Raw genomic sequence first — 13,597 nt, 5'->3', positions numbered from 1 at the left:
TCCAGGAACTCACTCTGTAGACCAGGCTGGCCTCGAACTCAGAAATCCACCTGCCTCGGCTTCCCAAGTGCTGGGATTAAAGGCATGTGCAACCACTGCCCAGCTATTTCTTAATCTTTATTATGTTAAAAGGTAGATTCTGATTCACCAGGCTTGGGCAGGCTTGGCATCTGCACTTTCATACTAACAGGTACCATCTGTAGGTCTAATGCAGGGCTGGACTAATACTTTCATAGGAAAGGAGAGGAAATCTTGTAATGAGTTGGGAAGAAACAGTCCAGGAAATAGAACAGAAATATGGATTTATTAAGACAACTCACAAGTCAGAGATGGCCTCTTGGCCACATAATATAATTTCCATCTTAGGAAAACAGTGAGAGGAGGGAGAAAGAGAGAGAGAGAGAGAGAGAGAGAGAGAGAGAGAGAGAGAGAGAGAGAGAGAGAGAGAGAGGTTCAGAGACTCTAGAAGTCTTGGGCTGGTCACTTCCTGGACTTCTCTGCAGAACAGCCGCCATTGGTCTTGTTAAGAGAGTCAGTACTCCCTACTCTGGAGCCCACACTGTTGAGGATTTTGTCAAGCTCTCCTGGGATGTTTGGCTTCTCCTCATTCTCAGTCTCACGGTGGTAGAAGTAGTTGAAATTGGAGACAATGACAGGTACAGGGAGGGCAATGGTGAGGACACCAGCAATGGCGCACAGAGTGCCCACAATCTTCCCTCCTGGGGTGGTTGGGCACATGTCACCGTAGCCTACAGTCGTCATGGTGACCACAGCCCACCAGAAGCCATCAGGAATGCTAGAGAAATGGGACTCTGGCTCATCCACTTCAGCAAAGTAGACTGCACTGGAGAAAAGGATGACCCCAATGAAGAGGAAGAAGATGAGCAGCCCCAGCTCCCGCATGGAAGCCTTCAGCGTCTGTCCCAGGATCTGCAGCCCCTTAGAATGGCGGGAGAGCTTGAAGATGCGGAAGACCCTTACTAGGCGGATGATCCTCAGGATGGCCAGGGACATGTTCTGCTGGGCACTTGGTTCCGTCTCCTGTACTAGCTCTGTTATGAGGGTTGCAAAGTAGGGGATGATGGAGATGATGTCGATAATGTTCATGATGTTCTTGAAGAAGTCAGTCTTGCTGGGGCAGACCACAAACCGGAGCACCAGCTCAAAGGTGAACCACACAATGCAGGTGGACTCCACCATAAAGAAAGGATCAGTGAACATGGTCTGGGAGAGGCCTGTTTTGTTTGTATTGATGCTGGGGTCTCTGACCACCTTCAGCTCCCTGTCCTCGCGGAACTCTGGGAGTGTCTCCAGGCAGAAGATGGTGATGGAGATTACTACAACCAAAACCGAGACCACAGCCACGCCTCGAGCTGCACTGGAGCTCTCAGGGTACTCGAAGAGAAGCCAGAACTGCCGGTGAAAATCATTGGTGGGCAGCAGTGTTTCAGGGTCCTTAATGAAGCCTTCATCCTCCCGGAACTGGTCCATAGCCTCGCTACCCAGTTCATAGAAGGAGATCTCATCAGCGAAAACGTCGATAGGTACATTGGCTGGCCGCCGTATTTTCCCGCCAGACTGGTAATAATATAAGATTCCATCAAAACTAGGTCTGTTTCTATCAAAGAAATACTCATTTCTCATGGAGTCAAAAAATTGCATCCTTTTCTCCCGGTCTCCCAGGAGTGTCTCTGGGAATTGATTGAGAGTTCTGAGCTGAGTCTCAAACCTCAGCCCCGCGATGTTGATGATTACCCTTTGGTTTCCCTCATTTAAGACCACTGGCTCAGGCCCCGGGGGATCCACATACTCTCCTGGGATCTTGGAGAACGCAGTTTCATGGTTGGTATTGTCACTGATAAGGACTCTCCAGTTGGAAAAGGGACTGCTACCAGGCCGGCCTTTTGAGCTGGTAGGGTCAAAGTCTGTGGCATAGCCTGGCTCTTCATGGATTTCATCTGAGTTATCAAAATTGACCAGAGCAACCTCCATTTCTTTCCAGCCACACACATCCATTCTAGGGAGTCAAAAAAGCAGCATGAAGACCCCCAGTCTTTGCTACCCGCTGGAAGCTGTGGAGAAGAAGGAATTCATTATATGGGGGTCAGGGTAGGATATAGCCGGCTCTTGACTGTTGAGGCAAGGTATAGCAGTGGATTAAACAATGACTCAGCATTAGCTTGAGAGGAATGCTGTGGTGTTTCCAGCAACAATCATTCCTTGGTATTGTTTTGCTTCTTTGAGTTGGTACACACCAACTACTAGTTTAAAAAAAAGTGTGAATGATCCTAGTGATGAGGGGCAAACTGTTCCCAGAATAGGAAGACCTGGAAACATGGTGGCATAAAGGTGGGCTCCGAAAAGAGAAAGTTAATGTTCCTTGATGACGAAAGTATATTTGCATTCGTGTGAAGTCCTTCATTTTATCCAGCATGTCCCCACACCCATTGGCACTCTTAACTCCTCTCTTCTGCATCCAACAGTCAAGTCAGTTTCTGAAGAACACTCTAATTTACATATTTGAAGCCTAGCCAAAGCTCTGCTCTTTTCTGTCAAGTTGTGAGGTCTGGGATGGTGTTCAGGAAGACTAAAATGACAGAGGCAGGGTGGCTGATCTACAATGTCGTCTTAAAGACTGGAGCCCCTTATCTGGGAGGAGAACTTTGAAGGTAGAGTTAATGTGATACATGTGTGAAATGCTTGGCAGAAAGAGGATTATATCTATTGCTGTGTTTGCCAATGTTTCCACATCACAGGAAATTTAGAAGTCACTAGCCAGTGGAAGTTTTGGGTTCTAAATTAAGGTGAATAATTTTCAGTGGAACACTCTCTCTCCAGCCTTTCCTCCCTCCTCCCCTCTCCCATTTCTGTGTGTAGGGGGCATTTGGGGTAGGCTTAGGACCAAAGCTTGGATATGCATGAACACAGATGAACATTCTCTCTCCAGGTTCCTGCCAGCTTCTGTTTCTATTGAAGAACACTATCCAGACAGGCTAGAGTGCATGTGGAGTCAGAGGTAAGTGACCTAACCTGAGGTGGTATCTGTAGTAACCATGGCCTTGGAATAGTTACCTCACAGGAAACAGGGAGCCCCTGCTGTGTACAGTGTTGTCATTTCTTCAAAGTGATTTCACATTCCCTTATCTCACCGCATGGCAACAGTTAGAAGACAGCTGTATTGTATTGTATGGGCGAATGACTTCCAACAACTCTGTAGCTAGTGCTGCAGAGTCCTCTGAGCTCTGTTGCAGTCTCTTGGCCCAGAGCCATCTTTACGCCACCACAGAGGACTGAGGTGTGGGGACCCAGGCTTATAGAATTGCAGGATCTCAGTCAGCTCTTCGGAGGCTCGCCCTGCCCTGCTTTGCAGTCCATGTACATGAATGAGGGGGTTAGGTCAGAATGCTGAGCATTTGTTCTACCTCTTAGGCAGGTGTGGCCTTCGCAGGCTTCCTGATTTCACTGAGCTATCCCTCCTACATAGACTGCAGAAGATATACCCACGTGGGCACCTTGCATGAGGCTTGGCGAGGAGCAAGTGGTTGGAACATAGGATAGAACAGTGTGTAAGATTTTTGAGAATAGAGCCAGTTGACAGCAGCTCAAATCCTGGATCTATACATGTGACCCTAAAGTGTTAGCTGTGTGGGTGAAAGTGACCTGATTTGGAGATTTGTTTCACTATTTAGGGGCTGAATATTTTTGAAAAAACTACTGGATTTTATAACTCTTAGTTTTCTGATATATGAAATGGGTAAGAAGAATAGTAATTCCCATCTCAAAGACTATGCTGAGGGGCTGGGAGGAGCCTTAGAGGATAAGCGAGCTGGCTGTGCAAGTATGAAGAGATATATTTGGATCCCTGGTACCCATGCGAAAACTGGTGTGTCACACTCTCATCTAATCACCTAATTTCAGTCTCTCTCTCTCTCTTTGTCTCTCTGTCTCTGTCTCTCTGTCTGTCTCTCTATCTCTCTGTCTTTCTCTGTCTCTGTCTCTCTATCTCTCTGTCTCTGTCTCTCTGTCTCTGTCTCTGTCTCTGTCTCTGTCTCTGTCTCTCTCTCTCTCTCTCTCTCTCTCTCTGTGTGTGTGTGTATTGAGACAAGAAGCTTATGTACTTGCTGAGACTTTCTGGCTAGCCAGTCCAGCTGAAAAAGCAGTGAGCTCCAAGGTTCAATGGAGATCCTCTCTCAAGGGAATAAGGCAGAGACAGACAAAGCAGGACACTTGATGTCCTTCTCTGCCCTCTGGGTATAGGACAGATGCACCTGAAGTCACATGTGCAAACTCTAATACCAAAAGAAAATGTACAATATGAGGGAGAGAGAGAAAGAGAGAGAGAGAGAGAGAGAGAGAGTAAAAGAGTGAGAGAGAGAGAGAGTAAAAGAGTGAGAGAGTGAGTGAGAGAGTAAAAGAGTGAGTGAGTGAGTGAGAGAGAGAAAGAGAGAGATTATACTGAGAACTACATAGGGTGTAACTGTAAATTTTAAGTTATATTTTCTTTAAATGTAAGTAACTGCTCTCTACACTCTCCACCTCACTTCCTCATCCTTACAACAAACTCGAGGGGAGAAATGAGTTTTATGTGAGGAAATGGAGCAATCTCAGTTCCACACCCTTCCCATCTGCTCTGCCTGACCCACCGATAAGCTGTCCCACTTCTAGACCACTTTACCTCCTTGTTATCTCCCTGCTGCTCATGTAGAGATGGTCTATAACCTGGCATGGAGCCTGTACTGGCCAGTGCAGCTTTATCTGCCTTCATGTGTCCTGGTCTGCTGCACTGAGTGTTCTCCATGTGGAGGGGCAATAACCACAGGCTCACACTCATCACCAAAAGCCTCTCACAAGTGCCTGAAGTACGGGCGATGCCTAGCAGGGCATTCCTCCTGGGTTTTGTTTTGTTTTTTTGCATGTTCTTGAAGGACAGGATTTACCTTGAATCACTCTCTGTACCAATGTCCAGTCTGCAGTGGCAGATAGGAGGATGATTGAGGGGTTGGGGAATAACATCATTTCAAGCAGTGCACCCACAGCGAGTGGTTACCTGGTAAATATTCTTTACTAAGTCGGTTAATAAAGACAGGAGAGACTGACTGCATGTTCCTGAGGGCAGGGGCCCTGTCTGGTTTTACAAACTCAGCCCACCCAAGTGCTCAGTTAATGTCTGGTGATTGAATAGTGGAGTGGTAAGCATGAGTGACAGGTGGCATGCTGGGCTCCGAGCCAGGACACCTGCATTGTCTGCACTAACTGCTTGCAGTATCTCATCAAGCCTCTGTGTTGTCATCTATAATAAGAAAACACGCTGAGTCAAAGGAGCCAGATAAGAACATATAGAATAATTTCATGAATACAAAACCTCAGAAATGCCAGTCTACAGCAGCAGAAAGCTGATCAGCAGTGGCCTGGGAGGGAAGGGAGGAAGACAGGAGGAATCACAAAGTGGACATCAGTGATGGTCTTACAGGTGTATACACATATCAGAAAGCACCAGGCTGCATGCTTTAGATCTAGTGGGCATCATGGTACGTCACCGCATCCTTACGGATAAAAGGTGAGCAAGCAAACAAAGATCAGAGTGCATGCTTTGCTGCTGTTCAGCAAGATCTGGGTAAGGACCAAGGGAAATGACATGGGGGGTGCTCTTAAGGCTGCATGGGTTGCATGTGTGCTCTGGAGTGGAACTCACATGGTGCCCAGCTCCAAGAAAGCTCACATTGTAAGGGCTCCGACTCTTTAAAAATAATATTTTTGAGAAGTTCACTTACGAGTACAGTGTTTCCATTCCTTGTATCTCCCCCTCCTCCAATTCATCTCATGTCTCATGACCTCTTCTATACTCATTACACATAGATATAATCTACACGTCTATATGATCTACAAAGTCTATTTAGTGTTGCTCATATGTTAGGCATGTTCACTTGATACTGAATACTCCACTAAGGCGGCTTATCCTTGGAGAAAATGAATTCTCCCCCTCTCAGAAGCCATTGTTTGACTGCCTGCAGCATTTCATGGATGGGCGGGGCCTTGTGATGGCCCGTGATGGCATGTTGACTGGTGTGGTATTTATGCAACTCTTGTTTAGGTTATTGTATTGTTGAAATTCTGTCAACTCTGTCGTGTCTAGAAGACATTATCTTGCTGGTTGGCTAGGATCAGAAGATATTTATCAGCAAGAGGGAATGCAACTTGTGACCTGGGCTCACTATGGTTTCTGGATCCATAGAGGAGGGCTGCCCTTCTGAGGACAAGGCAGTGTGTGTGTGTGTGTGTGTGTGTGTGTGTGTGTGTGTGTGTTACCCTAGCAGAGAAATGTCTGAAATGTGAATGCAGCCTCAGGCCGTAGAAGCTATCTCCCACCCTAATCCCCTGCCTCATGCCATTTTGTGATAGGGGAACATCCATTCCTCTGGAGATAATTCATTTTGTTTCAATGGTCATTTATAGAAACTAAGATTGGATTTCATTCTCTCCCTGGATTCACAGCCTGCGGTATCATTCTCTGGATTGGAAAGGGCCCCCAGCAAGGATGGAGCAGCCTCCATTGTTATGTTTGCTGGTGTGACTTCTAATAGCAGTCTTGGCTCTTATGTGCCGGGCCCTCCAAGGCCTCTGTAGAATTGCTCTGACTCCAAGAAGAGCTTTTACCCATGACTGGAGGGATAACAGTATCTGACTCCTCTCACAATCTGTGTTCTTGCCCACTACACCATTGTGCAGATGGGCCTCATTCCCCATGACATACTTACTCCTCCTTCTAGGCCACCGTGTGTGCAGGCCACTCTTCTAACCTTGCCTGAAGGGTAAGCTGTCCTGGAAGGTGCCAGGTGGACACACTTCTGTTTTCTTGAGAGTTTGTCTATACTTTCCAGTGCTATTGGTTCATGTTTTCCCTCCAGAGGGTGGCTATGTTTGTATCCCTCAGCATCTAGCTCTGGGAATCAGGCTAGCCAACCACTGTCCTAGGAAATCTCAAACCCTAGGACTTACTTGTCATCTTACTGCTCTTCCACAGAGCCAGAGAGACTTGTTGCATGGCTTGAAGCCTAGCATCTAGATACTGAGAAGTCCTTCTAACCCATATCCACCGCCTTTGCATAGATTATAGTGTTCCCAGCTTCCCCACTACTCTACAACATGTCTGGACTTTTGGTCCATGCATAGATGTTAATGAGTCTTAGTGGTGTGGTTGTGTCTGCCATCACCAAACCTGGAACTTTCTGCACACTCCACTGCAGGCTTCTAGAACAGTTATGCAGATGTCTGTGGCTGGTACTGGTGCTGCAGGTCTAACTTTGCAAGGTCACTAAGCTGTGCTAAGCAGAAAGGATCTGGAGCCCATTCCTTGGCCTCTCTACACAGGTTGTCTTTGGTTGCCTAGCAACCCAACACCTCCTCCATAGTCAAGTAAGGTAGCAGCTGTCAGGGAGTCTGATAATGACTGCAAGAAGTCATCTGCAAAGACAACTGTGTATACTGTGCCTCGAGGCCCCGTGTATCTCAGAGACAGGGAGCACACGGGTATCTGTCACTGGCAAGGTGAGATGTTTCAGGGCTGTCAGTTGATGGAGGAGACCAGACCAGGGAGCTCTCAGGCAAGGCTAGCGTGGAATCGGGTTTTCATTGCCTTGTGGGCCTCTGAGTGGAGGGTTGCCAGAAAAGGAGGTGGAAGACTGACTGTGACGCTGCTCTGTCTGGACAGGAGAGGGCGCTGTTGTCTCGCCGGAAGCAACTCCGGGCCTCTCTGTGCGCCCGAATTCCTTCTTTTACTCTATGTCCAGCTAGCTGCAAGTCTTGGTGGTCCTCTCCAGGATAGCTCTCAAGGGTACCACTTTCTTCTCTCTCTCAGCCAAACACTGTCACATTGAGTTGCTGTGGGTACAGGCTCTGGGGGCAGAAACAAGGGTCAGCTCTCAGATTCTGCGTGGCTCTTGATCCTGCATTGCCAGTCCATCTGCTATCTGTGTGACTATGGACAAGTTGGTAGGCCCTTCGACTTAAGGTCCCTCAGACTTATGGTGACGTCCTTGCTTTCTGCCTCAAGAGTTGCTGGAGAGGCACTTATGCCACACAGAAGCACCTCACATGTGACGTAGGTGCTCTGTGGATGTTGATGGTCCTTTCTCCTTGCCCTCTCTTGGCACCATGTTCTGCACTTACTGGTGCAGTAGCAGAGCTCTCTCAAAGGCTGCCTGAGATACATGCGATGCTCAGTGAGAGGATGACCAGCAGAGGCTGACTTCTGTGGCCCGATCTCTATTCCCATGTGCTCTGATAAGACTGTCTCCTCCTGTCCTGGCACAATGGTGAGGTGATTTCTCACCTCGGATTAACAACACATATCAAACCCATAAAGGGTTTGAACCTGGCAGTGTCCACTATCATTGGCAGGGATCCTTATCTTCATTTAACACAGAGAGACACTGAAGTCCAGCAAGATACATGCTTAGTCCATGCTATGAAGCTGCGACTCACACATAGGTGTTTTAATCCCAAAGTCAACATTCTTCCTATTATCCTCTAATTCCACAGTAGCAGACCCACATGTATGATGCTCACGTGAGTTCAGTTTGTCTGGAAACTGTGAAACACACACACACACACACACACACACACACACACAGTCACGCACACACACACACACTCACATTCACACACACAGCCACCCACACACACACACTCACATTCACACACACCAGGCACACGCACACACACACACACACACACACACACTCACACAGCCACTCACACACATATGCGCATGCATGCATGCAGAACAACATATGCCCACACATAGACACATGTGTGCCTTCTTGTACAAATACTCATAGACACATGTATATTATACACATAATTACTAAGACATCTGAGCTAATATGCAGATACATAGGGGCAGACTCTTGCAGCGCCACCCACACTGCACAGATGTTTCTATTCCAGGGGTGCCTGACCGCTTTCTCCAACCTAACCTTTTTGCTTCTTGGAATAGGGGCATATTCTGTAGCTGCAAGCAATTGAGGAAGACAGAGAAGACTGGAGGGGGCTCAGATGGCTGGTCACGTGGCCCTCTTCCTTGTTAGAGTGTCTATGGGCACAGCGTGGGCAGTGTGTCTCTCTCCCTGAGAGGACTGCTCAAGGACAAAGCTATCTTCCGAAAGGGATGGAAAGATGCAGGCAAGAGCTCTTTCATTTAAACTCCGAGTAGCAGCAACAATGCCGAAAAGAATGAGCCCAGGACAATTCATTCCAGTAGCGATTCGAGGCTTACAATTCAGCTGCTATTAATGGTGGGGACCAGAACCTACTGATCTTGGGGAAAATAATTTTACTCTGAAAGCCAGCTAGAAAAAAGTTCTCTGGATTCTTTTCCCTGGACCTCTTGGGTTTGTGCAATAAGGGCCCATATTGCCTCCCTATTTGCCTGGGAGAGAAGGGTGCTTCTGTCTCTCTGGTGACAGGTTTCTAGACGCCAGGAGAAATATGGGAAAGCCTCGGGTTTGGATACTGCATGCCTTCTTGCAGCTTCCATAGTGGCGAAACTGAACTAACCATGGGCTTCCTGTCTGTAGAGTTCCCATGTTGGCCACTTCCAAACTGGCTCATGGGGATGTGTGGAGCCAGGAGCAACCCTACAGTGAGCAGAGGCAGAGCCCAGAATGGTCTACAGACTAACACATCTTGTCCTCAAGCAGATCCCCATGCAGATCCTGTATCCTGCTATTTGTCCTCTCAGGACTTAGGATGAGCCCCTTTGAATGTCCCTTTTGGTCACCCCCCTTTAGGTGCCTCAGGTAGAATAGGACAGGTAGGTAGGGTGGGGGCTATGTTCTTGTAGAAATTCTCCTGCCCTACCCCCTACCCACAAATGTGAAGTTTCTAGCTATTCCCAAAAAATACAAGAAAGAATATTTTTAGGAAAAGTTCTATCATTGGGGATATGACTTTTTAACTCTCTACTCCTGCTTAAACTTGCTGTTAGCCACTGATTTCACACAGTTAGTGTGTCAGTTGGAAACGGAGCATGTATGGACTCTAGGGATATGAGCCCCAGTTTGGCCTCTGCCTCTCACTAGCTGCATAACACTAGGGAAGTCGCTTTAGCTTCCTACTTTTTTGTTTTTGTTGTTGTTTTTGTTTTTTGAGACAGGGTTTCTCTGTGGAGCACTGGCTGTCCTGGAACTCACTCTGTAGACCAGGCTGGCCTCGAACTCAGAGATCCGCCTGCCTCTGCCTCCCAAGTGCTGGGATTAAGGGTGTGTGCCACCACCGCCCTACCAGCCTCCTACATTTTTGTTGTTTGCTTTTTAAAACAGGCAGAGAAATACCTGCCTACCCACTCAGAACACCCGATCTGTGTTGACCAAAGTACACGTGACATGACAGATAGCCAAAGTCACATCTGTCCCTGCCTGAAGAGGCTGGAGGAGTCAAGGCACTCTATCTCCTGCTGCTTTGGACAACTTCTAAGAAATGTTCTTACATTCTTGTTTTCATTTGACCAGCACAGCAGGTAGATTTGAGATGGGAAGACTGCTCTTATTGTCCCCATTTAAAGATGAGGGCACTACCCATCTAGAGTGGCTAGGGCAGGATGTGGTGAGGGAGGGACCTGACACTGGCATGTTTGGATCTGAGCCTAGCACTTGCTAGTGCTTCTCGGGAGCCTACACCAAGGTTTATGATCAGCCCTTTCATCTTCTGAGACCTGACAACACGCTACAAATTCATCATGGATGAATTAATCTAGGATCACCCCCTACCCCGTCCTTCCTTTATCCTCCTATGAGGCACTTTGTTTAGCCATGTGGTCACAAGCATGGGTGTTGAAGGCAACTGGCAAACTCCAGTTTCTGTGGCCCTGAGCAGGTTGCTCTCTCTCTCTCTCTCTCTCTCTCTCTCTCTCTCTCTCTCTCTGTTTCTTCCTCTCTATGGTGCAGAAGAGCTCTATGTCCTCTCTACCGACATGTGAGCTCTTAGGAAAACTCTAGGTCTTATGACAGGGACTATGTAAAAGTTGGTTGTGTTGTATGTGGGAGGCAGGGCCTGTCTGCCTTGGGCTGTATTTATAAAATTCTTATCATCATTGTTATTACCATCGTTATCATTATCATCTTGACCACAGGGTCTTGCTATGTGGACTTAAACTTGAACTCCTCCTGCTTCTGCTTCCTGAGTTATGAGGTCACAGGTGTGTACCCCTCTCCCGGTTGTTGGCTTGGTTTTAAGAATACTGCTAGGACTGGCCTCTGCTCTCATGCTGGCCTGAGCTCACCCTGACTTTCCTGTCCCCCAAGGCATGTCTTAGTCTTTCACTTCTCTGTAAAGGCCTCCTTCTCCCCAGACATCTCCCTCTGTCATTCCCAAAGCCTTTGAGATCTGCCTTCATGATGCCTCCTGTCTGCCTGATCCTCCCCACCCCCTTATCTTACCATGACCTGTTCAGACATTTCCTCTCATCTAGATGTCTGTTGTGGAAGTCTTGATCCTTTCTGTCCTCCCTATGCAGCTCCCAGGGAGTTCCTCCTTCCTGCTAGAATAGGCCCAGGTATCCCAGCTAGAGGTCTCCAGGGGAAGCCCATTATTCCTAGTCTAGCCGGCATCCTCTGTGTGCCTCTGTCTCCTATGTTGTGGTGGGACCCGGGACCAATTCCAGCTGTGTGGACACATGTGCCACTTATCAAGGGATAGAGGGGAGCAATGAGCTTGGCTCCTGTTCCTGCAGGCAGCAGTCACTCCCCACACATTCTCCATTGCTTTCCTTTCCCTGCGTAGGTGGCTTAGGGACAGACCACCAAGCCCTGTGCCTTCATGTTGACACTGGATACAACATGCCAGATGCCACACTCTCTTTTTCGTAAGTACCTCCAAATTTCCTCACAGCTCTGCTTCAAAATTGTTTCTCCTCCTCTTTTCTCTTCCCCCTTCTTTTCTTTGGTTTTTTTTTTTTTTTTTTTTTTTTTTTTTTTTTTTTTTTTTTTTTTTAAAGACAGGTCTTCTCTGTGTAGTCTGGGCTGCCTGGAGCTCATGATGTCCTTCGTTCATCTTTCTTGTGTTAGAATTACAGGTGTGTGCCTACCACAGCTAGCTGTTTGCAGGATTTCTGAAGCTAAGTGACCTTGGAAGAGTTACTTCATCTCTTTGCTTTTAAATCCCCTAATCAGGAAAGCAGGCACAATAACAATGTTTACAGAGAGATCTGGGAGAAAGATTCATATCCTTGCCTAACCCTGGGTCTTAGAACAATATATTGAACACAGAAGAACCACTGAAAGAAAATATTTGTTGAATAATTCATTGTTTGGGACAGAAAAGCATCATTTAGGGAACAAAGCATTTATAGTAGAATTGTAGGCATCTGCCTAAGGGAGTGGAGTGGGCTTATGAAATGAAAGTAGGGTGGGTGGAGGGGCTTGTTGTGTGTCTGACAGAACACACTAAAGCTAGTGTCGTCCTGCCCCTAGCTTCCCAAGGCCTGCTCTTCTGTTGACTTTATGTGGAACACTGAGCATAGAGGTTATGGAGAATATTCTGAGGGTCCTTAAGTCCTAGTAGGACCCCAGAATCTCCGGAGCAAAATTGCACAGAGGGTGGGGATGTGGTGGACAGCTATACTTTCTTCATGTTGAAAGTCAAAACCCAGACTGAAGCCAGTGTTCTTGGAATACCTCAAGCTAAACAGCTGGGAAAGCAGACCATAAGAAGAATGCAGCTTCCTAAGAGCATGCTGGGAAGGGAGCCAGCTTGGCTGGTTGACACTTGTTGCCATGTGTGCAATTGAATTTTCCCAGAATGCCTCTAGATCTCTAGGAGAATGCCGCTGGGAGCCTAGCATGGAAGAGACTGAAGAGAGGGGCTCAGTGAAGACAGCGTGGGTTAGCACTCACCAGCAGGAGTAGTGTCTCCCACCCAGTGAGCCTCCGCAGCTCTGCTGGGGTCAGCTGGCCATAGCAGAAGGGATGTGCTGGTCTCAAGGTCCACAGGAAGACTGGCTGGGAGGATCCTGGTCAGCAGATACTTGGGATTCAGAAATCCTACCCCCGAGTGAAACAGGATCTCTCTGCCTCTCTCTGCTCATGGAGGAAGATTCAGAGAGAATATCCAGCTCTGTTGGATGGCAGAGTGTAGAATGCCTGGGACAGGGGACAGGGCACAGGGTGAGCTGGGGTAAAGACAACTGGCACCTTCATCGCTGAAGGCACACAGGTCACTTTCTAACCAGGAAGCTCAGTTAGTTACTAACTTGGGATACTTTCTAAAGCCAGAGTGATATGTGGATAATGGAGTTGAGCAGTGGGATTGGGAGTCTCCATACAAATGCTAGTGGTCAGAAGACCTTGCCACAAGTGGGTTTAGGAAGTATCCCGAGATACGCACATGTGAGTGCATGAGCATGCTTGTGTGTGTGTGTGTGTGTAAGTGAGCACGTGCATGTGCGCATGTCATGGCATGCATGTGAAAATCAGTAGGTAACTTTCAGAAGTAGGTTCTCTCCTTCCAGTGTGGGCTCCTTGAATTGAACTTAGGTTGTCCGGCTCACACGTGGCCAGTGAATTGTGAGTCTGCCTTGTAGATGAGCACATCTAAAAATCGT

General features: G+C 47.6%; 1 protein-coding gene across 1 annotated transcript; it reads right to left on the bottom strand.

Moving 5' to 3' along the window:
• Positions 1-450: 450 nt before the first annotated feature.
• On the bottom strand, positions 451-2,066 carry Kcna10 (potassium voltage-gated channel subfamily A member 10). Its single transcript, XM_031376151.1, has one exon. It carries the CDS (start codon positions 2,014-2,016, stop codon positions 481-483), a length of 1,536 nt encoding a protein of 511 aa, XP_031232011.1. The 5' UTR covers positions 2,017-2,066; the 3' UTR covers positions 451-480.
• Positions 2,067-13,597: the final 11,531 nt, after the last annotated feature.

The sequence above is a fragment of the Mastomys coucha genome, unplaced genomic scaffold (assembly GCF_008632895.1).
Source record: "Mastomys coucha isolate ucsf_1 unplaced genomic scaffold, UCSF_Mcou_1 pScaffold16, whole genome shotgun sequence".
In the NCBI taxonomy this organism is placed as follows: domain Eukaryota; kingdom Metazoa; phylum Chordata; class Mammalia; order Rodentia; family Muridae; genus Mastomys; species Mastomys coucha.
Note: the sequence above shows the minus strand (reverse complement) of the source record. Positions and strands in the feature narration are given on the sequence as shown.